This window comes from Ziziphus jujuba, chromosome 11, assembly GCF_031755915.1.
Source record: "Ziziphus jujuba cultivar Dongzao chromosome 11, ASM3175591v1".
Lineage (NCBI taxonomy): Eukaryota > Viridiplantae > Streptophyta > Magnoliopsida > Rosales > Rhamnaceae > Ziziphus > Ziziphus jujuba.
In genome coordinates, this window is record NC_083389.1 from 6,155,240 (window position 1) to 6,176,693 (window position 21,454).

General features: G+C 35.2%; 2 protein-coding genes and 1 long non-coding RNA gene across 8 annotated transcripts; 1 reads left to right on the forward strand and 2 right to left on the reverse strand.

Annotated features, from left to right (window-relative positions):
- Positions 1-1,828: 1,828 nt before the first annotated feature.
- LOC107431731 (AP2-like ethylene-responsive transcription factor At2g41710) lies at positions 1,829-4,996 on the reverse strand. 2 transcript variants are annotated; one of them, XM_016042719.4, is made up of 9 exons: positions 4,563-4,996; positions 4,347-4,429; positions 4,234-4,242; positions 4,027-4,115; positions 3,831-3,904; positions 3,658-3,708; positions 3,313-3,374; positions 2,562-3,190; positions 1,829-2,243 (listed from the first exon to the last, which is right to left on the reverse strand). In XM_016042719.4, exons 1-9 carry the CDS (start codon positions 4,787-4,789, stop codon positions 2,190-2,192), a joined length of 1,278 nt encoding a protein of 425 aa, XP_015898205.1. In that variant the 5' UTR covers positions 4,790-4,996; the 3' UTR covers positions 1,829-2,189. The 2 variants fall into 2 exon arrangements, with proteins under 2 accessions (XP_015898205.1, XP_060668577.1); XM_060812594.1 differs by lacking the exon at positions 4,234-4,242.
- Positions 4,997-5,628: 632 nt separating this feature from the next.
- On the reverse strand, positions 5,629-10,547 carry LOC107431729 (pentatricopeptide repeat-containing protein At2g41720). Of its 2 annotated transcripts, none has more exons than XM_025066500.3 (10): positions 10,168-10,547; positions 9,886-10,055; positions 9,658-9,763; positions 8,092-9,201; positions 7,901-8,006; positions 7,609-7,813; positions 6,964-7,096; positions 6,692-6,796; positions 6,279-6,399; positions 5,629-6,014 (listed from the first exon to the last, which is right to left on the reverse strand). In XM_025066500.3, the coding sequence occupies exons 1-10, from the start codon at positions 10,537-10,539 to the stop codon at positions 5,935-5,937; spliced, it is 2,508 nt and encodes an 835-aa protein (XP_024922268.2). In that variant the 5' UTR covers positions 10,540-10,547; the 3' UTR covers positions 5,629-5,934. The 2 variants fall into 2 exon arrangements, with proteins under 2 accessions (XP_024922268.2, XP_015898204.2); XM_016042718.4 differs by having other exon boundaries at positions 9,886-10,058.
- Positions 10,548-11,134: 587 nt separating this feature from the next.
- LOC107431714 (uncharacterized) lies at positions 11,135-17,836 on the forward strand. Of its 4 annotated transcripts, none has more exons than XR_009634766.1 (9): positions 11,135-11,274; positions 11,449-11,584; positions 11,694-11,830; positions 13,697-13,874; positions 14,563-15,271; positions 15,365-15,512; positions 15,668-16,018; positions 16,089-17,126; positions 17,271-17,836. It is a non-coding gene; the product is annotated as an uncharacterized LOC107431714 (long non-coding RNA). The 4 variants fall into 4 exon arrangements; XR_001582653.4 differs by having other exon boundaries at positions 16,089-16,724; positions 16,998-17,835; XR_003053196.3 differs by lacking the exon at positions 17,271-17,836 and having other exon boundaries at positions 11,449-11,597; positions 16,089-16,479.
- Positions 17,837-21,454: the final 3,618 nt, after the last annotated feature.

Below are 21,454 nucleotides of genomic sequence, written 5' to 3' on the forward strand. Positions count from 1 at the left end.
TTCATTAATGTGTGAGTCCCTATCACTTTTGATTGTCTTATCGGTCATGTCAACAATGGGTTACTTGTGGGGATGTCATGTCACAAATTTTTTTTTCTTTTAAAAAAAAATTGCAAGTTTTTTGTTTTTTTGTTCAGATTTATTTATTTATCTCATAATATAGGAAGCACAAAAGGGTATATTCCATGAAGTAATAAGATTATTGGCTTTTTTTTTTTTTTTGGCAATAATTATTGGCTTTCAATTGGATCTACGATTTTTTTTTTTTTTTTTTTGGTCCTTCTATGATTATCATGTCCATGGCATTGTTTAGTGCATGGTACATATATTTGTGATTATTTCTGTTAAACAAATTATATAGAATTTTTAAAATAGTTTTTAAATAAATTTTAATTGATACAGAAATATTATTTATTTGATCGAGTTGCTTTCAAAAATAATAACCAAATTTTTTGGTCCTAAAGAAAAATCTTCATTGCATTTCTTTATTGCAAAGGAAAAAAAAATTGTTCAAAAATGTTAAAATTTTGCGGGATCATTAGTAAAAAAGCGGAAACTAGTGGAGGAACTAATCGGTGTTGAATAATTAAAAGCACATAATGTTAAAGTTGTCAACGTCGTTGATTCTTTATGTAGCTTGCTGTTCATCTTTGCCAATATAATATTTATTTAAGATCAGATGATAAAACCTACCATTCTAAATGATTAATTAAAAAAATTAATTAATTAATTAGTTTCTTAGATTTTATTGGTTATTTTCACATATGGCCTGTTCTAGCCTAGAGCATAGGAAGATCAGTAGAAATTAATGGTAGTTTTGAATAGGATTAAGGGATACACGTGATTAATAATCGCTTACTCCCCCAATAACTGAAAAAGAAGGAAGGGTGGAGGAGGCTGGTAGGTGTTATTTATTTATTGGGGTCAAAGAGGCTGATGGGTGGTTCTATGATCAAATTAAGCAAAACTTTGGGCAAACAAAATCTTTCAAACAAACGAATGAAGGACCATCAAATCCAAGAGAGAGAAATTGGAAAGTGATAATCGGTTGGTACTTTGTGAACTACATTTTCAAGCCTAGAGCCCGAGCATTCCATGGGCCATCCAGAAAACGTCCATATTTTTGGAAACTAGAGACGACTACAAAAACATCTTCACCACCCTCTTACCAATTCTTAATTTAATTCCAAGTGTTCCTTTCTAACAATGTCATTTTCTAACTTCTATCCACGTTTCTCGATCAATCACTGGCTTCGTTATTGATACTTATAAAACAGGTACTCTGAATGCTATCAAGTCGTCCACGAGTAGTCAACTATTTTACATAGGTGAAGCACAAAGATTTCACAATATGTTGTCTGAGAAGTAGGCAAATTTGTTCCTTAGGATTTTTTATTTATTTATTTAATTTTTTTTAAAAAAAAATTAATACTATCTGGTCACATGATATGAATATACAAACATTTAAGAAATTGCCCATCCCTTGTGAATTATACAGCTCCGTTGACAGAAGGCCAACTCCCTCCCTTATGAGTGTGAAAATAGATCCTCCTTTTATAGAACGGGGAAAGGTCTTTGGAGCTAGCGTTTTTCTGTAACGCTATACAAAACGTAAAAAACAGTAAGACAAATTGAAAATATAAATTAAAAAATTGAAACTTAACGAATAAGAAAAAATGGAAGACCAAATTCATAAAAATAAATTGATGCGATGATAAAGAAACAAAACTGAGAGGACTTTACATATTTAGTAGTCGCAAAAATATTCAAATCTTTTAGCATCTGAAGAGACTGTTTCGTGCATCATTATGTACAAAAACTCAAAACAGAAATTAACCTCTTTCGTTTATTCAAGGAAAAAGTACTAGGTCCAACTCTTCAGACACAATTTTGATACAGGCAAGCTATGATACAGCTAATACATCTGGATATTGGAAATTTTTTACATTATATTTCCATCTTTCTACGGATACAAATATAATTTTCCCCCCCCTATGTTCTCAAGAGCCAAAAGAAATAAAAGCCGGCAAAAATAAGTAAAAGCTCCTCATTCTCAGGATTCAGTTAGCTTTCCATAGGCTTTTGTTGATGTTTGCTGCACAGTGTAGCAATTACCTTGACTTCCACAATAAAAGGCCAGGCAAATATCAGTCTTTCTATCAATATGTAGAGCTTAAGGATTTGTGCCATCATTCACCCGGCTGAAATAAAGTGAAAGACGAACTATTCTCAGTCTTTGTAACCTGCATTGAAATGATTCTATAAGGATATCTGAAGCAGCAGTTCCATTTTGGAATAAGGATCATCAAAAGAAAACCACTGAAGTGATCATCTTGTAATCTATAATGAGATCATATGTGATCAAATCATAAAATGAAAAAACAACTCATTATTACCTAACCAAAAGGAAAAAACCTCTGATCTCATTTGCTATTTATGAGTTTGACAAATAAAATCACTTTCTTTGACCTTTCACATATATTTAAGTGATGGCATTGAAATTCTTCTTTTTTGGGAAAAAAAAAAAAGAATAAATTGAGGGAAAGAGTTAATATACCAACCTCAGGTGTACGGTTAATTCCAGAAGGAAGAACAGGAGCAAGAGATGTCCAAAGAAGGGGATCTACCAATGGATCCATGGTGTTGTAGTTGGTCAGAAGTGGTGAAGACAAAAAAGGACTTAACGAGAACACATTTCTCTGGAGAGACAATCCTCCACCCATTCCTATTGAAACTCCAAGTTTCTCATTTCCACCATCATGACTCGTGGATTTCTCAACTGCCTTGCCATAGTCTGTCTTGTTAATAATATTTTTGTTTTTGTTCTCATCATTATCTGCATTGTTTTCTTCTTTTTTTGATGCTTTCTCTTGCAAATTCTTATAGGCAGCTGACCGGGACAAGATGCTCAAGGCAGATACTTTAGAACCTGCATGTTTTTTACCTTCATGGGACATGCCTAAACGAGGCATCTGGTATGGTTCAGTAGGCTGAACTGCCCATTCCAGTGATTTAAGTTCACCCCCAACATCTCCAGAACAACAATGTTTAGTTTCTTCGGACAATTTTACACCAGCATCCGCTTGACGAGTTTTGTTGGGCCCCCACCACTTGATGTAAGCTGTTAAATCAATCTTTCTTTCAATGCAATAACCACCTATAAACTCACTTTCTGTTGCTGAATCATCACCTGTAGAGCATCACAGTCAGATTGTAATAATACAGTTCAAAGATATTCAACTCATTTGTAATTAACTGGCACAGCAGAACAGTGTGCAGAAATACCTAAGAACTCACTTGATCAGAACCTACCATAGTTTATGCTATTTAAGTACTCAGATCCGGCCATACGTCCAAATGATGATTCCCACCGACTGTATAGTAAGATTCACCAAATAAAACAAATCAGAGAGCTCAGAATCAATAGTAAACAAAACAGAATGCAAGGCTTCTTAAGCCCTTATGGATGGTTACATGGTTATCAAAGGAAAGAAGGGAAAGAACAAAAAAACTATAGGGTATATGACTAAAACTTCAGGCTTAAATATTCTCGAACCAGCAACCCTTAAGGAAAAGTGTGCAAGTAGGTGTAATAAACTATAAACTACATGTATTGTTTCATCTACACGTGACATTTACATAAACAAAAAAACATACCTGGAAAGCCCACGGTATTTAGAGATTCCCCTTGAGAAACCACTGCTCTTTCTGCAAAGAGATCCATTATAAGCTACAAGTCTATTTCAGCTCAAAAAATGCATCATAAGTATCCATGATAAGCTACAAGTCTATTTCAGCTTAAAAAATGCATCATAAGTAGATATACACACCGCCTAAGAGATGCAAGGTAGTCCTCTCTGGACACATTCTGCATTTCTTCGAGATCTCTTGTGTAATCGGTGACCTGCAATACACGGTGAATCTGCTTGAGTACTCCAATACAAAATCACACCAATATAGAAAATGTATATGGTGACGAAAACTTAAAAGTGAAAAAAAGACAATAAGATAAAACAATCTTCTCACTGGAAAATTAATGAGGGTCCCAGGACCCCAATACTTCAAGGCAGCAAGATCATATGCTCTAGCTGCAGCTTCTTCATCATCATAAGCTCCTGAAAATAATTTGCTATTCAACGATTATAATCAATATGTAATAGTATAACAGAATTAACTCCTACACAAGAAAATGAATAAGGAAAAAGAAAATACAGAAGATAGATATTAACATACCCAAATACACTGGCACATTCAATCATAGGTCAACCATTCCATGCACAAATAGAGAAATAAAGTCAGTAAGCAATCTCATACAAAAACGAATGAATAACAGTTGAGAGAGAGACCTTGCTTTCCCTTCTTATTTTGATTTTGATTCCAGGTGCTTTTATCCCAAAGGTGAGCTTCATAGCGACCCGTCCATCTATGCCTAAATTTTCCACAACAAAATTATATAATCAAAACAAATCAAGCACAGGTTCATTTTCTCAGCTTTCGGAAATCATCAGAATCAAATCAAGCAAAGAATACATAATCTTTAAGCTCAAGCTTAATCATAATACCTAGTAACTCCACGGTAAATAGAGCTCCGTTTTCCGGCGGCACAGGGAGGCATTTTGCTGATGCGTTCCTTGGCCGTACAACCCCTCTCTTTCTTCGCTTTCTTCAGCCCTCTGTACAGCAACAGCTGATCGTTAGCCATCACTGCTTCCGAAGCTTCTCCACCGGCACTTCCGCCGCCGCCGCCAGATTCAGACTTCAAACCGGCATCAGAAGAAGACGAAGCCATAGATGAACCTCAACCACCTTTAACCCTAGCAGAGAGAATCCGAATTGAGAGAGTGATTTCAGTTTGAGAGAGAGATTTGGGTTTTTGTTTTTTCGGGTTTCACTGTGAAAGGGGAAAAACTACAACACTACCATTACAGTGAGAGAGAGAGAGAGAGACGAAGGAAGCAGAAGTGAATTCACCTAGAATTACGCATTTGTCCACGTTGGGATTCGAAAATGACGCAAGGATAATTGAGGTCGTTAAGGTCAAAAAAAGGTCATAACGGCTAGGATGGGATCGAGGGTAGTTATGTAATCTGGTTCATTTTGAAAGTATGAGTACGAGCAAGCAAGCAGTGAACAATGAACATGTGGAGGGCCAAGACCACCTGTCTGTTATTTTCAAAGCCTAAGTGTGCTTCCTCAGAGTGAAACATTTGTCCTCTAACTTTCGGTTGGACCTTCGATTACTTCTTTGAACTTTTTATCATCCAGTATTTTAATTATTAAACCTTTTCTTTGTTACATATATTTACTTTTTCTTTTTTCAAAATAAAACATTTTTTTTTTAAAAGCAATTTCATGGTATTTCTCTTTCTTTTTGTCTGGTTTTAATTGTATGTCTCTTTCAAATAGTCGCATTTTTTTATAAATAGGATCGCATTTTATGACCACCTAAAATGATTAGGCTTTTAAATTTAGATAACCAACAAATGATTTGGAATCTATGGCATATACTATCATACAATTCGTTATATATTGAATATAATTCACAACAAACGGTTTGTACGATTTTGGTCCTTCTTACTATATTAGACCTGTTTTAACTTGCAGATCAAAGTGAAAAAGAGTAGGATATACAGAGAAAAAGATCAATAAAATGTACATTAAATCTAAGTCCAATGTACGATCACTGTACATCCTATCCGTATTTCCAACCACCAAAAATTACATGCAACTCTCTCTTCAAGTTCAATGAACTGTAATCACTAAACTTTGACGGTGCTTCATCTCCTGCATTTGCATTTACGCATTCTGAACCCATAAAAGTTTGGATTTCTCAGATAACTTCACCATGCAGAAATCTGGAACAGTGGAACTGGATATGACTGATAACATCCATGGTTGATTTCAAAAGGTTGTGGTGCTGCACTTTCATTCCAATTATAAAGCGGAGAGAGGACAACTAGGATAATGCAGCCTGGTAGTTGAACCTTGATTCCCAGCTTTTCTTTTCGTGTATCCTGTAGAATATTTCATTACCCAAAGGTTTCACATGTCTAATTCGAAAACTGATACTATTGAGAACTTAAAAGTAAAACAAAAAACGATAACCCAGAATTCAATGGGAAGCCGCAAGATTACATAACAATGCAATTACAGGAGAATGTAAATAATAATTTTTTCTTGCTTTAAAAGAAGAGAAAACATACAGTGAACAGTTATAATTTCAAATTCATATATGTTAAAAATAACGGGATAATTGAAAGAAATAAGCATCAGTATACCTATTCTTTCTTTTATGATAGCAGCATGATCAGCCCCAACACTTTTTTCTGCAAAAGAGGATATATCCTGGTACATTACGTTTGAAGGTTGGATTCCCGCATCCTCCATCCATTCTAATACCTGAAATCAAAAAGATTTTTTTTCAGTGTCCACATTTCAAGTATCTATGAGCATAAGGAAGATTCTGTAACACTAGGCTTCACTCTCACAGCGTTGAATAGCCATATATGTCCTTAGAAACCAACAAAATGCATAACGGATATTAGTTTGTTCCCAAAGAGATATAGGTGTTTGGTCACCATGCGATATTTGTAATCAAGAATCACTTGATGATGATACTCTTATTTCATTTAATTTTTCTGGAAAAGGGAAAAGAAAAAGTACAAAAATAGACGTTTAACTCATAGGTTACCTCAATATATTTTCTCCAATTTCCAGCTGTCAAGAGATTTTTCAGCAAAATTGAATATGTATTGATATTGACATCAGCACCAGATGCCACTATCTTGTAGAATAACTGCACTTGTGACGAGAGAGAGAGAGAGAGAGAGAGAGAGAGTACATTAGAGTTGCATCAGTTGAAAGATTTCTGATTTCTATAAAATGATGCAGAAATGGAAGACAATTTGACATGTTTTCAGTATACTTCTGTTAAACCAAAAGAACAAGAATATTTCCAAGTACCTTCATCATAATTTCCACCTTCCCACTTCTTCCAAGAAAATGGAGAAGCTGATTGATAAGTCCAGTTGAAACTACGCTAAATGAAGGCTCCATCAACTTAATAAGGTCAACTGTAGTACGCCAATCTCGTAACCTTTAATCAAAATACTATTATCAGTTTCCTTAACAAAAGAAACAGCATAAAATCTATTTTCATGCTATTTATGTTGCCTACTAATAGTTATAACAAAACTAAAAAAGATCACCATCATCCAAAAACAAATACAAAGATCCATAATCAATATAAGAAATTATAGTCATCCAAAAACAAATTAGAATATACATAATCAAAAGGAAAGGTCCAATACAAAAACCAATCTCAAACCTAGAAAATGGGAGCCATGTGAGGATAATCTTTATAAAATTCAACTACATAATATTTTAAAATGATGCTGTACCAAGCACCAGTAACAGATTTCTTTTCTGGTTTGTATATTTTATTTCTTTGGAGAAAAGATAAACAGAAAACAACTGGTGTGTCTAACAAGGGCACATCTCAGTCTAGCATAAGAATATAGACAGAACCATACTAGTACGGACAAGTAAACATATCAAAAAGGAAAAGAAAAAATAAATAAAACACCGAAAAACTGAAGGAAAACTCACAGGCTACATGCTGATACCATTTCAAAGAAAATGGAATCATTTAAAGGAATATCTTTTCCTTTCATAACTTCCGCCAAATGTAGAACCTTGGATGGTTGACCAACTTTATTGAAAGCTCTCATCAGAGCCGAACAAGAAATAGAATCTAGATCAATGCAATTTGTTTCCATTTCTTGAAAAAGTGTACTAGCCTTCTCCCAATTCTCTGATATGGAAAGATCCCTACAGTATTAGTTACAAATAACACTTTAGTATGAAATTTCAGTTCAATAGTACTTTTAGCATATGTTACCTGCAGCATTGTATGCATGTAGCATTGCAGTATATGTAACTACATCGGGCTTACACCCATGCATCTTCATCAGGTTGAAGACAGATTCTGCATCTCCAAGTTGGCCCTAAGTTATAGTAAAAAGATGCAAATCAGATTTCACTCGTCTGACGATAACTTTATGAAGCGGACAACTCTAGAGAAGCACTTACCTGTTTGCTGTAAGCACAGATAACAGATGAATAAACCTCATTGGACAAAGGAATTTTTAAATCCATCATTTCCCCATAAAAAGCAAGTGCATCACTGTATTTTGACATCCTACAACAGCCACTTATCAATAAAGTACAAGTAACAGAATCTGGTTTAACTTTCTTCTTCCTCATAGATCCATACAGATTTATAGCTTTCTCAAGCTCCCCCAAATTCATATAGCTTCCAATAGCTGAATTATATGCAATTGTGTTCAATTTGATGCCTCGCATCTTAGCTGCTGAAAGCACAGCATCAATGTTCACCTTCTGACCACATCGCCCACAGGCAGCCAAGAGGGTGCAAATTGACACAATATTTGGCTCAATGCCATTTTCCTCCATCTCACGCAACACTTTAACAGCTTCAGCTAAGAAGCCATTAGATCCATAGGCATCGATCAGTGCATTGTAACTCACAAGATTTGGCTTCAGGTTGTTTCTCTTCATCATGTCAAATACTGCCCTTGCCTTTTTAGGTTGCTGTGATCGTCCATAAGCATTGAGTAAAGATGTATATGATACAACATCAGGTTGACAACCTGATTGCTTTATTTCATCAAAAACAGATGATGCCTCTTTGTGCATACCATGTGAAGCATATGCACCTAATAATGCATTAAATGAAACAATATTAGGTTTCAAGCCTTCTGCAACCATTGTAGAGAACACAGCCTTACAGTTTTCAATCTCTCCACATAGAGAATACATATGAACAATGCTGGTGAATGTTACAACATCAGGATGACATTCTGCTCTCTTATTTCTCATGGAATTGAAGATCTCAATGGCTTTTCCATATTGCCCAAGCTTTATCAGGCAATGGATCACAATATTAACAGTCGTTGTGTCTGGACGGATGTGTGTTCCCTTCATAAGTTCAAAATAAGATAAAGCTTTTGAATATTGTGCTCCATTTTTGAAGGAAGACAAAACAATGTTGTGAGTTACAAGATCCGGTCCAACTCCATTATCTGTCATTTTCTTGCACACTTTCAGAGCTTCCTTCCAATTTCCACTAGACCCACATGCATTGATCAGGTTATTATATGTGGACCGACTAGGAGGGATCTACAAGCATAAGAAAAGGCCATGAAGGTCTAGTAAAATGTAGTATAGTATGACAAAGAGGTAAAATAGCTTCACCTCAATACACAAAAAGAAATTAGCAAACAGGAACTGAAACAATTCTAGTGATTATGACAAAGGGCTAAAATAGCTTCACTTCAATACACAAAAAGAAATTAGCAAACAGGAACTGAAACAATTCCAGTGATTATGGCTAACAAATGAAACAGCATAAGCATGAATTGTGAATGCAAAAGTGAAAATCAAGAAAAAAAAATAATACACACAAAAGGGAAACTAAGCTAATCATTTCAGCTGGTCACGTGGCCATGAGATTTGACATAGCAACAAGATTTTCAACCCACGCAATTTGGAGCCATTCAAAGAAAAGGAGGTTGCTCACATCAAAGTCAAAAGACCAGTAAGTATTGATTAGGAAAGAAGAATGCAAATACACACAGCTGCACGGAACATGTCTTCCATGATATTCATGGCCCAACGCCATTGTCCTGCTCGACCATGTGCATTTATTAAAGCATTATACGTTTCGGCATCAGGCTTACACCTATCGAACAAAATCAGAAATTCAAAAAATAATAATATATATATATATATAAATATATATCACCAAATTAAACAAGGAATTCAGAGTATAGTGAAATAGAATCAATAATAATAATAAAATACCTCCATTCTTGCATCTCGAAAAATAAACCGCGAGCTTGATCAGTACGATTATGCCTGGCATGCAACCTGATCATCATGTTGTATATATCGTTCCGAGCACAATAGTTTCTCTGTTTCTTCATCCAGTTGAAAACTCGCACGGATTTCTCAAGCGAACCCCTCCGCGTCATCTCCTTAAAAAAATAATAATAAAAAAACTCTAAATTCGCTTTTTTTTTTTTTTTCCAGGGAAATGAGCATTCAGAGAGCAGAGAGAGATGCTTAATTCTGAGAATTTTATACTTTAATAAGAAGAGGGAAATTCTTCCTGGCGAAGCGTCCGACCCAGTGGTTGAGCAAGCCTTCGATGTCATCCGAGTTATTGAGCTCCGAAACCCGATCAGCCACCTCGGACACGGCCCAGTCCTTCTGGAACCGTTCGGTTTCGACTCGCAAACGATACCGTTTGGGGATGTGGTCCTTCCTGAGGCCACTGAGGCTGGTGTAGACCTCGTGCTTGCCCCGGTCGTAGTCAACAGAGACCTGCTTCTTCTCCTGGAATATGGACTCGTCTTTGGCCTTCCCACAGAGTACGACATGTATCTGGCGAGTTGGCTCCGCCGGCGCCGGGCCGGTGACGACTCTGAGGAATGTTGGTTGGAGTACTGTCGCCATGAGAGATGGCAGCTACAGTAGCCGGTTTGCTGAGGGGATAAAATCCATTGATATTATGATGGAGATATTCACCTTTATTGGGCCTTTTTTGTGGACTGTAAATCCCAATTAATCCGGTCCAAAATAGTTTGTCTTTAGCCCAAAGAGAGGGCTTATATTAGATTAAATAACAGTTTTCATTAACAGGCCAGAAATCTAAAGGGTTTTTTTCGAAAACTAATCACCATACAAATTTATTTTTGAAGAATAGCAAAAAATAATTTTTTTTCAAAAATTAGCCCCTTTTTAATTCATTTGGACCAAAACACCTTTCATTAAGTTTTTTTTCTTTTTTTTATTTTTTGTTTTTGTTCTCCATCAAAACACTTTTTTTTCCTTTTGTTCTTTTCATTTTTCTTTTGTTTTTTTTTGTTTTTGCTCTCTTTGGTTTTCAAAATGCAGCTAGGGTTTCCTTTCCAGTTTTCCTTTTAAAAATCACGATTGTGATCGCCACCCAAAGGCAGAGGAGAGCACACCATTGTCGTCGTCAATCGCTATATTCCGACCTCTCTAATCATTGCTGCAGCCACAGGTACCGTCGTAGGGACCGTCCGTCATTGTAAAGCAGCACCTGCGCAGCTTTCGGGACTTTCGGGAAGAGGGGTAGTCTTGTGTGTAAGTATAGCATTTCTGGTCGAACCTGCCCAGCCCAACTAAGAAGAATCGAACAAAATTGCCCAACTCCCAGTCTTGTGTGTAAGTCTGTTTAGTTAACAAAATTGTGAATTTTGTTTCTTTCAAATTGTTCAATTTCTGCAGTATCGGGTTCTATGGGTTTCATGGGTTTTGTGAATGTTATTTCTGCAATATCATGATGCTCCATTGATGTTTAAAAATTTAAAACTATAATTTTGTTTTCGTTTTCGAAAGGAAAATGCACAGAAAAGCTGGTTTAACGAAATGCATAATCTGTTGAGTTGCTTATGGATGACGATGAGAGTGATGAGGAAAAAGTGAAGAAACATAAGCAAAAAAAAGTCATCTCTACAAATTTGAAAAAGCTACAGTAGGTTTATAATGTAAAATATTCTTCATGATTACATTGAATTGCCTGTCACTGTTTAATGCAAATGTTTGGGTAACTGTTTATTTATTCTTTTTATTGGGAAATATAGGAGCTAAAATCCCTGCTTTCACGTCCTCTACAACCGCAAACTTTTTCATGTTGATACTTAGTAGGGATAACTATCTCTTTGAGACTCTTTCACGTCCTCTATAACCATCAGGGGCTAGCCGTTGCCACAACTGCAAGGTAACCTTTCTCTGAAAGCACCGGTGCGCTCTGTTTTTCTGTCCAACAACTTTAACATTTTTTTTCTTCTTCTTGTTTGCTTAAAATCTTCAAGTACACATTCAAGTACATTGTTGCTTAACATCTTCAACTTTAAATTAAGTCTCTGTTTTCTTTCCTTAATGGACATTAACTCTGGTTTCTTTCTTCTTTTTTTAGAATGAGAATCTGCTTTGTTTCCATATGTATATATATATATATATATATATTTTCCTTAATTAAGAGCTAACAAAAGAATAAAAAACGAAACAAAGGAGAGAAAAAAAAATAAAGAAAAACGAAATTTAAGTGTTCAATACAAAGGTATGTGCTTGTCTATTTTTTATCCTTATTTATAGATGTTTATGAGATGCTTTAAACTTTAATTAATTCTTCAAAGGGGTGAAAAAGAATATGATTGCTCTTTCATTCTTCAAGCTTTACTCGATCAATATATACAGAATGAGAGAGCAAAACCAATATATATGGTCCACCCACCCTTTGAATTGATTAGAAGCCATCTATTATTTTTTATTCTTTAAGCTTTACTCAATCAATTTATTCACTTTTTTTTTTTTTGAAAATCTTTTTCTGTTATTGTATTTGATATATATCGTTTTCTTATATAAATGATGAATTGACAAAGAGTAGTGCTCAACCTCCTTTTTTTTTTTCTTTTATTTATTTAGTTTTTGTGTCTATAAAACGGTTGATTTTAAGATTGGGTTTTTAGCTGTTATGAGCTATCATTGTCACTAGTTTGCAAGGGCCAATAGTGAAAGTAGGAAATAGCAAATATGACTATTAGAGAATTAAAGATGTTGAAATATATATATATAGCTAACGGGCTTAAGTCCATGCACGGTTTTGCTTTTATAATTTCTTAATGTAGTCTCCAGTTAAAAGAAAAAAGAAAAAGAAAAAGAAAAAACTAAGTAACTGACAAGCCTGAGCTAATGGAGTATAGTGGATGGAAGATTGAAAAAAACATTGAGAAAACATTGCATAAACACAATTCAACTTTAGCTGTTTAAGTTGGCTTATTAACTGATCACTTAGTTAAGTTCTGTTTGGTTATGGAGTTACTGATTGCATTGTAAACACTGCTGGTATAAACACAATTCAACTTTAGGTGTTTAAGTTGGCTTATTAGCTGGTCACTTAGTTTTTCAGCATGTTTATTGTTCTTGAGGACCTTGATGCTAAAGACACTTATAGTAGGAGTCATGTTCTTAAGTTTTATGATTAATTAGTATAGTGCTCTGAAACATATCTCTTCCTTTAAGCTTGAATACTTCTACTAATGTTATAATGTTATTACTGAATTAATTAAACTTCCTAGTTAAGCCTTAGTTATTTAAACCAGAAAGAAGACCATGAAAATGGTAAAGCATACTTGATTGGCATTTGAATAATGTGAAGTGATTGTCTTAACATAACTTATTTGTTCTTGCGGTTTATGACTTAAGAAATTGCTATATGTACAGTTCTGCATAAGATGCAGCTTTAGCATGTATGTCTGATTGTGCCAACATTTACTAACCTTGTTAGAGCATGATATACCGTCTAGATAGATTGTTATACACATGTGACATTTACTCTGTTTTTTCTCTGCATTTTGCTCAAACATATGTACCTTTAAGTTGTTTACATTTTGGTATAAGCAATTTGTTCCCTCCACATGTGTGCATGGGGTTTTTTCTTTCTTTTTTTTGTTATTATTTGTATTGGGGGATTTTAATAAATGGACATTACTGAAACTAAAACAATATATTCGTTGTTATTATTAATTTTGAAACACTGTCAATCTCTTTTTTGTTGCTTATATTGATTTTCTATATTTTTTAGCATTGGAGGAGTAAGTGATGGACCGAGCAGAAAATTGAAGCACAAAACTTGCGATCGTTAGAGTTACAAGTGTTTGCTGAGAAAATTACACACACACTTACAGAGATAGAGAAAGATATATATATATATATATATAAATAGATAGTGAAACATTGGTGGCGGTTTGTCTCCCATTAATGTAAGTTGCTTCTCTGAACAAAACAGAAAAAATGTTGCAAACTAATTTCGCTTTAATGTAACGAACTAATCTGAGAACCTTTATTTGTGCTGTATTGAATGGTTTTTCAGAATTGTTGATAATTTCCATAATGTATTATTTTAGAAATGATAAGTCATCTCTTTATAAATTGCTCAATTTTGAACATTTGTCATTATGAGCCATGCTTATAATATTGTGTTATTTGGTGTGACGGAAATGTTTGTGTTGCATGGTTAGAATGTGAAATGTGAAATTAAAACTATTATGAAGTTGTGTTTTTGTTGAATTTTATGGGAGGTTTGAATGTGAAACCATAATGATTAATATGTGTTAGAACCATAGGTTATTCTTATAAAGCAATGTCACATGCCCATGGTTGGTTTGTTGCCTAATGTATAATGTACACTAATATATAGAAGATATTGTAGCTTTTAATCCACATATGCGCTGGTTCGAAAAGATTTTTTTAGCCATTTTCATTATATTTTTGCACAAATCCTGTTAGGTGTATGTCATTTAGGTTCTGGAAAATTTTCCGCTTGGCGGAAAACATTTTCCTCTAAGAGGAAAATTTTTCCTCCAGGCGGAAAATTTTTCCTCTAGGCTTTCCTCATGTCGGAAAAAACATTTCCTCCATATGTTATGCTTTGTTGTATTTGATTTGCAGATAAATGGATTCAGATTACCAACGAAGGTTTTGGGACTCGGAGATATCGAGGGCAAAGGTTAATTGTAGATCGAACTTCTAGAAAGCCGTGTCGAATATTAAGTTCAAGCTGACTCCAACCCAAATAAAGAAGTTTGAGGATAGCTGTTTTGGCCACTTTTTGAAGGCCAACGAGATACAATTTAGTGGCCACATCGTCAACAGCATGCTGTATAGGCAGTGTGTTTGTGACGACAAAGATTCTATGGTATTCAATTTTGGAGGGCGTGGTGCTAGATTTACCCAGAGAGACTTCACCATAATTACAGGTCTACGGTTTGGTTATGAACCCAATAGGCGGATTAACATCTCTACTCGTATTAGTGACACGTATTTTGGCGGAAAGCGAAAGGTCACTAACTCGGAGATAACCGAAGCTTTCATGACCGCACAGTGTCAAGACGATGATGAAGCCGACAATGATAGATTGAAGTTGGATTTATTATATTTCCTAGAGACAGTTGTTCTAGGCAAAGAAAGCATGGCCACCGCACCCCATAATCACTTGGAGATGGTGGATGATTTAGAGTAGTTCAATAACTGTCCATGGGGTACTTTATCATATACCACCACCATTAGATCGTTGAAGAGTGCTTTTGAGTATAGAGAGTCCATGGCTTTAAACAAGTCAAAGAGTTATAGTCTTTGTGGGTTTCCTTTGGCTTTCATGGTAAGTTTGTTACACTATTATTTAAAGTTTGTTACACTTGTTTTTATGGTATGTATTTCTTTACTTATTCATTATTAATTAATTGATTGACAGATTTGGAGTTTTGAGACAATTCCTTCGTTAGGTCAAGCATTTGGAAAGAAGTTGCCGAACATGGCATTCCCTCGAATTCTTAATTGGCATATTTCAAAAGTGCCAAGATTTGAGAAGGCCACTGAACTCTTCGATCATCGTGATATAAGTATATGAATTCTTCCACTTATATGTACAAATATATATATATATATAAATATAAATTCCAACATAGTAATATTATTTATAGACTTTTACAGTATTTGTAGTAATATTAGTATTACTTAATAATCACTTGATGATAATCCCTTTTGTCTTTTGTAGTATCTCGTTCATGGCTTAATGAATGTAACTGAATTTGAGCGTGCATATATTTGTAAAATTGCATGGGATGTACATCATGACACTACTCCATACAATGTTGCATCTGTTGTCCGAGACAAGCCACCACAGGGAAGTCATGATGAAAAAGATGAAGGTCTTCCACTTATAAGTAGTGGAAGAAGTAAGAAACGAAAAGAGGCATCTGTGGAAATTAAGGGTAAAAGAGGGAGGCGGCGAATGGGAGATAAGCCGACAGACCAGCCTTCATCATCGACTGCAGGAGTTGCTGCTCATGTTCGTGTTAAACCATCGACTCCATCCCAACCTCCAACGACTCCATCCCATGATGAGGTTTGAATAAATTGTATGAATATTTATCTTTTTTATTATTGCAAGTACTAATCATTATTGTTTCTTTTAGGTACCTTTGAAAAAGAGATTAACTATCCTTGAAAGCGAAGTGGCTAATGTACGGCAAGACATTAAGGATTTAAGAATCGCCATGCTTAGAGAGTTTGCAAGTTTGGAGACCAAGCTTGATAAGTTAATGAAGCACTAAAGAATGGGAGTTGGTGCTGACGGGTTGGGAGATGGGATAGAAGCGGACGTTGAAGGGGATGAAAATAAAAAAGAGTTTGGTCCTGATGCGACCCCCGTTGATAGACAGTCACGTCCATCCGTTGTAGACAATGCAGGACCAAATGTTACGATTATCGAGAAAGTATCTCCATCAAAGTTTTCTGCCGGGAGACGTGCAAGAAAAGTAGCAGCTGCTAAGCAAAGTATAGATATTGGGAGGCGGGATAGGAAGGTGGCAGCAACTATTACAACTCCTTACAGTGTTGGAGGCTTGTGGAAAAAACTACAGCGCACTTTACCTGATGTATCTTCTACTTTGAAGTTCGACCCATACAAACCAGTACCCACGCAACTTGTAAAAAATTTTGACCAATTTATGAGGTCCGGTTGGACAGCAAAGGTTGATATGGACATTTTGTCTGCGGGTAAAGACTTTTTCTAGTTGCTTATAACCAGTGAGAAGTGGCTGAATCACGATGTAAGTATTTTTCGATCAAGATTTTTATTTTATAATTTGATAAATTCCATAGATAGTTGTTCCACTGCATGGATGTAATTTAAAATTAATTCGTCTTTCAATGCAACATATGGAAGTCTTGCCTTACTTATTTCGTGTACGTGCCAATCGATTCCCTGATGTTTTTTATCCTAGTTTTGAGGTGATAGATGGAGGATTTTGAGTAAGTAAAGGCCAGGTGTCCTATATGTGGCTATTGTGATTTTGGGTAACTAATAATTTATTTTGTTGTAGTTATACATTGAGCAGTGTTATGGAAAGTTCCTCGCCAATCCATCTAAGTTCCAATTCCCATATGCAATGCAAGAATATGTATTGGGGATTCGAATGAAGGAGTCGAAGCCATAGAAATGCGTAAATCATGTACAATATACATGTCCAAATTGTGTAATGTTAACTATTCATTTATTCATGTGCCTTCCTTTATTTGTTGTGCTAACTGAAATCCTGTAATGTATTGACAATTGTTGATTTCACTAAACAAGCATAACATACATTGACTGGTAGGGCACGTGGACTTGAAAGAGCGTCGTATGACTGTATATAACTCAGATAAGGCTGACAACCGAAACAGGGGAGAAATTTATTTCCAGAAATTATGCATTATGTTACCTTATTTACTGCGATCTGCATCCTTTTATGAGCAGCGGCTGGATCTTGTAGACTCCGTTGATGAGTGTACATGTAAATTGGCACAAAATTCCCCTCAGCAAAGTAATGGGTAAAGCCCCTTAATACGTATATGTTTTTTGAATAAATATTAACTATTGAATATGGTTCTAATAATACTAATATATGTTATAATAATTGTTTTTTTGTAATGGTGACTGTGGCATGTTTACACTCAAAACCATCGAGTTTTTACATGCTAGATTATCAGTGACATTCACACAAGATGACATGGAGTTCTTTAGGAAGAAGTATGCATATGAGGCTTACAACAAAGAACTAAGCGTATGAGCTGGGTGGTGATGCATTTTTCTTTCCTTTTGTCATGTTTATAAATGCATACTCTTTATTATATTAGACTTTTAATTGTAAAGATAATGGTGGCTTATAATGTTCATTTAACAAAGATAACGATGTGTTATTGATGTAAGGATAACTAATTGACCTTATAGAAAATGTGCCATGTTTATTTATTAGAATTCCATTATGCACAAATGTCTTACGAGCTCAATTGCAAATTCTAAAAAAATTTCCACTTGTCGGAAAATATTTCCTCTAGGCGGAAAACTTTTCCTCCAGTCGGAAATCCCATATGGAGATCAATTGAAGCCTCTGGATAATTTCCGCTAGGTGAAAAATTTTTCCTCCAAGCGAAAATCGTTAAATAATTTTTACTCCTATCAGAAACTAATTTCCTCCACTTGGAAAATCAATTTCTAATAGATTATTTAAGTTAATAGTGGGCTAAAACAATTGAGAGTGGAGACAAATATTATAGAAGATGAAGATAGAATTAACAAAAAATGTATTGACATTTAAAATCAATAACCATTTTAGAGAAGAAAAAATATTATATAGATTTGTTTTTCTTTTCAAAATCATTTGGACATTTCATAAAATAATATGTAAACTAAAGATTTAAAATCAACTCCAGAAAGCCTCTTTTCATTTGGGATTAAATTCAAAAAAGAAAAGATTGCTAATAAATCTTCCACCGTGGAGTAGAAAATATAATATCCAAGATATGAAATAATTATCAAAACATATTAAACCATAACACTAAATTAAAACTTTCTAATTCGAAGCATAAGACAATGGATTCGTACATCTCTGCCTATAATGTCCAACACCACCGCATCAGCTACATCTATGTCCAATAACATCTTCACCTTCGGATGATATGCGTTGCATCCTCGGCCTACCGGCTTGCCTACGTGTCCATCTTGGTGGAAGAACAATACGACTTGCCACGTCATCTGGGACATGCCACTGTTTTTCATCTAACACAGGGTAAATAGACTCAGCATAAGCTGCACGATATGCATCCGCGGTGTAGTAATGAGAACACATGCCATAAGGAGCAATTTTGTGGTCTCTGCAAGCGGCAATACAATGATCACAAGGATATTGATCAAGATCAAAGACTTTGCATGAGCATGTTTTTGATTGGAGATTAACTGTACCCCTCAAACTCCCACCTTCCACAAGAAATTCATGCATATTAATGTCTTTCACACGCAGTCTGATGGACTCCAAATTTCGTAGTTTGAGTTGCTCTTCCATATGGTCAGTCATAGGCTTCGTCAATTTTGCACCTGCAGTACGTCGCTCATAAAACCATATTTGCAGTAAATCCCATATCTGCTCAATTAATGCTACTATTGGCATCTCTCTAGCATCTAGCAAAATACCATTCAAGCTTTCTGTAATATTGGTGGTCATGATAGTGTACCTTCTACATGGAGAAAGAGAATGTGCCCACCTTGTAGGGTCACATGATCGAATGTACTGGGCAGCCCTACTGTTTTTTGCCTCAACTTGCCCTATATAAAACTCAAAATCTTCAACCAAATATGCACTAGCTGCGAGCATGAAACATTATATTATTGTTTCATCTTTCACATGTCCATTTGCTTTAATATTTCTGCTTATATGGTATATGCACAACGCATGGTATGCATTGGGAAAAACTTTGCATAATGCCCTTTCAATAGCGGGGTGTCTATCACTCACAAACACCAAATCCGGAAAATCTCCGATGGCATCCTTGAGGTTTTGGAAAACCATGTATGTCCTTGCTCATTCTCTCCATCTCCAATGCCGAAAACCAAAGGATATATTTGCTTATTGCCATCCATGCCCGATGCAATATACATGTACCCTTTGTATTTCCCTTTCAATGTAGTTGCATCAACAGCCAACACGGGTCTTATGTGGGATTTAAATCCCCTAATGCTTGCTCCAATCGCCATAAAGAAATATACAAAATTGTTATTATCGTCTGTTTTGATACGTGTAACAGTCTCAGGATTCTTCGATACTAACTCATAACAGTAAGCAGGCAGCTTAGCAAAATTCTCTTCTGGAGATCCCCTAACACTGTTAAGTGCATACTCTTTACCTCTCCATGCTTTGTTGTAGCTTATATTCACCCCATATTTCTGCAAAAAATCATGTTGAATTTCTTTGGGTTTGTAAACACGTGCAATACCTTCATATTTAGATTTGATACATTGCCCGATAACCCGGCTACTGGCCTGCTTATGTTCTCGATGCATGATATCTAACGAGCAACTGTATACATTATCAAAAATTCTCACAACAAATATTTCTCCATTTTTAAATGTGGTTGCACGTAGTTGACATTTACAAGTATTTTTCAAGCATACAACCTTATATCGTTGTATAGTTAACCGTGTCACCTTGAACTCCTTATTTTCTCGCATGCAATAGATATTTAGTTTATTCTATAAGTCACCTTTGTTGCGAAATAATTGTCCAACTACTATGCTCTCACAGCCACTGAACTTTGACGAAAATATGGTTATAGAACCACTTCTGTTGCTCGATGATATGTGGTCACTTGTAGCACGATGAACCCTAACATCATCAACTCCTTCATTGTTCATTTCAGGATGCATATCATTATCATTGTCAGGCAACTCATGATCAAAATCTACATCATTATGATCAACATCATCCCCTGCTGCATTGTAATTCTCATCATGATCAATATTATGCAACTGCTCATACTCCTCATCGTTAGGAAACCGTTCAGCATAGTCACCTCCAACATCAACTCCTTCGTGGATGTTAAATGATGTCCAGGCCCCACGAACATCAACTTGATCTCTAAACTGAGTTTCTTGAACCATAATTTCCTGAGATATAGTCTGAATAGGTTCAGTACCAGAAACTTGTGGTAAACGAACGCCAATTGGAGGACAAGAAAAAGAATGAAGATTACTCCCACTATCCGAAGCAAAAGCTATTTAATGAACATTTCTACATACATGTTCAACTTTCGAAATCACCTCAACATACATTGGAGGCTGCATCATTGTCATCCCTCAATTCCTCACTTCTTGAAGAAAGCATTTCACATCCCTATCACAGCGTATTTCTGTAGGATCCAACTTTTCTGCACATCGTCCATATATCCATTTTAACTTTAGCAAATATTCATTTCGATCTATCTTAATAGAATTAAAAATCTCATCCTCTAACTCTGATTTTATACTTCTCTTACAGACGGAAACCATTATATTTTTACCATTTCGATATTCCCAATTACCACCATCATTTTGTACCAATGTTCCATTATATAAAACCGCAATTACAATATCATCATCTTCCATTTTACTACAAAATTAAATGAATAACGTTAAACTAAATCAATAAATATATAAAAATTTGAATAATACTAAACAAACATATTAACTGTATTAAAAAAGTTGATTATGTTTTTTTTTTCAGCCAAATATAGCTTTTTTCTACTGGTGGAAAACTGGCAGAAAATTGGCGAAAAATTAGAGGAAAACTTGCGAAAACTGACAAACTAAAGGAAAATGGCGGAAGTTCATCTTTTTTGCCAAATTTTCTCCGTTTTTACTGTTTTTCGTAAATTTTCAGTTTTACACAAATTTTCCCCCACTTTCAAACCATATGCCACCTAAGTATCTTTAAACTCACATATAACAGCTCATAAATTAATTTCTTGCATACCCATATTAAATAAAAAA

Excerpts from the sequence above, each read along its gene's own strand:
- LOC107431731 (XM_016042719.4), bottom strand. The coding sequence starts at position 4,789 with ATGGCTTCGTCTTCTTCTGATGCCGGTTTGAAGTCTGAATCTGGCGGC. Across the intron at positions 3,375-3,657 it reads AAATACCGTGGGCTTTCCAG|TCGGTGGGAATCATCATTTG; the intron begins GTATGTTTTTTT and ends CTTACTATACAG. Across the intron at positions 3,191-3,312 it reads CTTAAATAGCATAAACTATG|GTGATGATTCAGCAACAGAA; the intron begins GTAGGTTCTGAT and ends GATGCTCTACAG.
- LOC107431729 (XM_016042718.4), bottom strand. The coding sequence starts at position 10,539 with ATGGCGACAGTACTCCAACCAACATTCCTCAGAGTCGTCACCGGCCCG. Across the intron at positions 7,097-7,608 it reads ATGGTATCAGCATGTAGCCT|GTTACGAGATTGGCGTACTA; the intron begins GTGAGTTTTCCT and ends TTTTGATTAAAG. Across the intron at positions 6,015-6,278 it reads TATCATAAAAGAAAGAATAG|GATACACGAAAAGAAAAGCT; the intron begins GTATACTGATGC and ends AATATTCTACAG.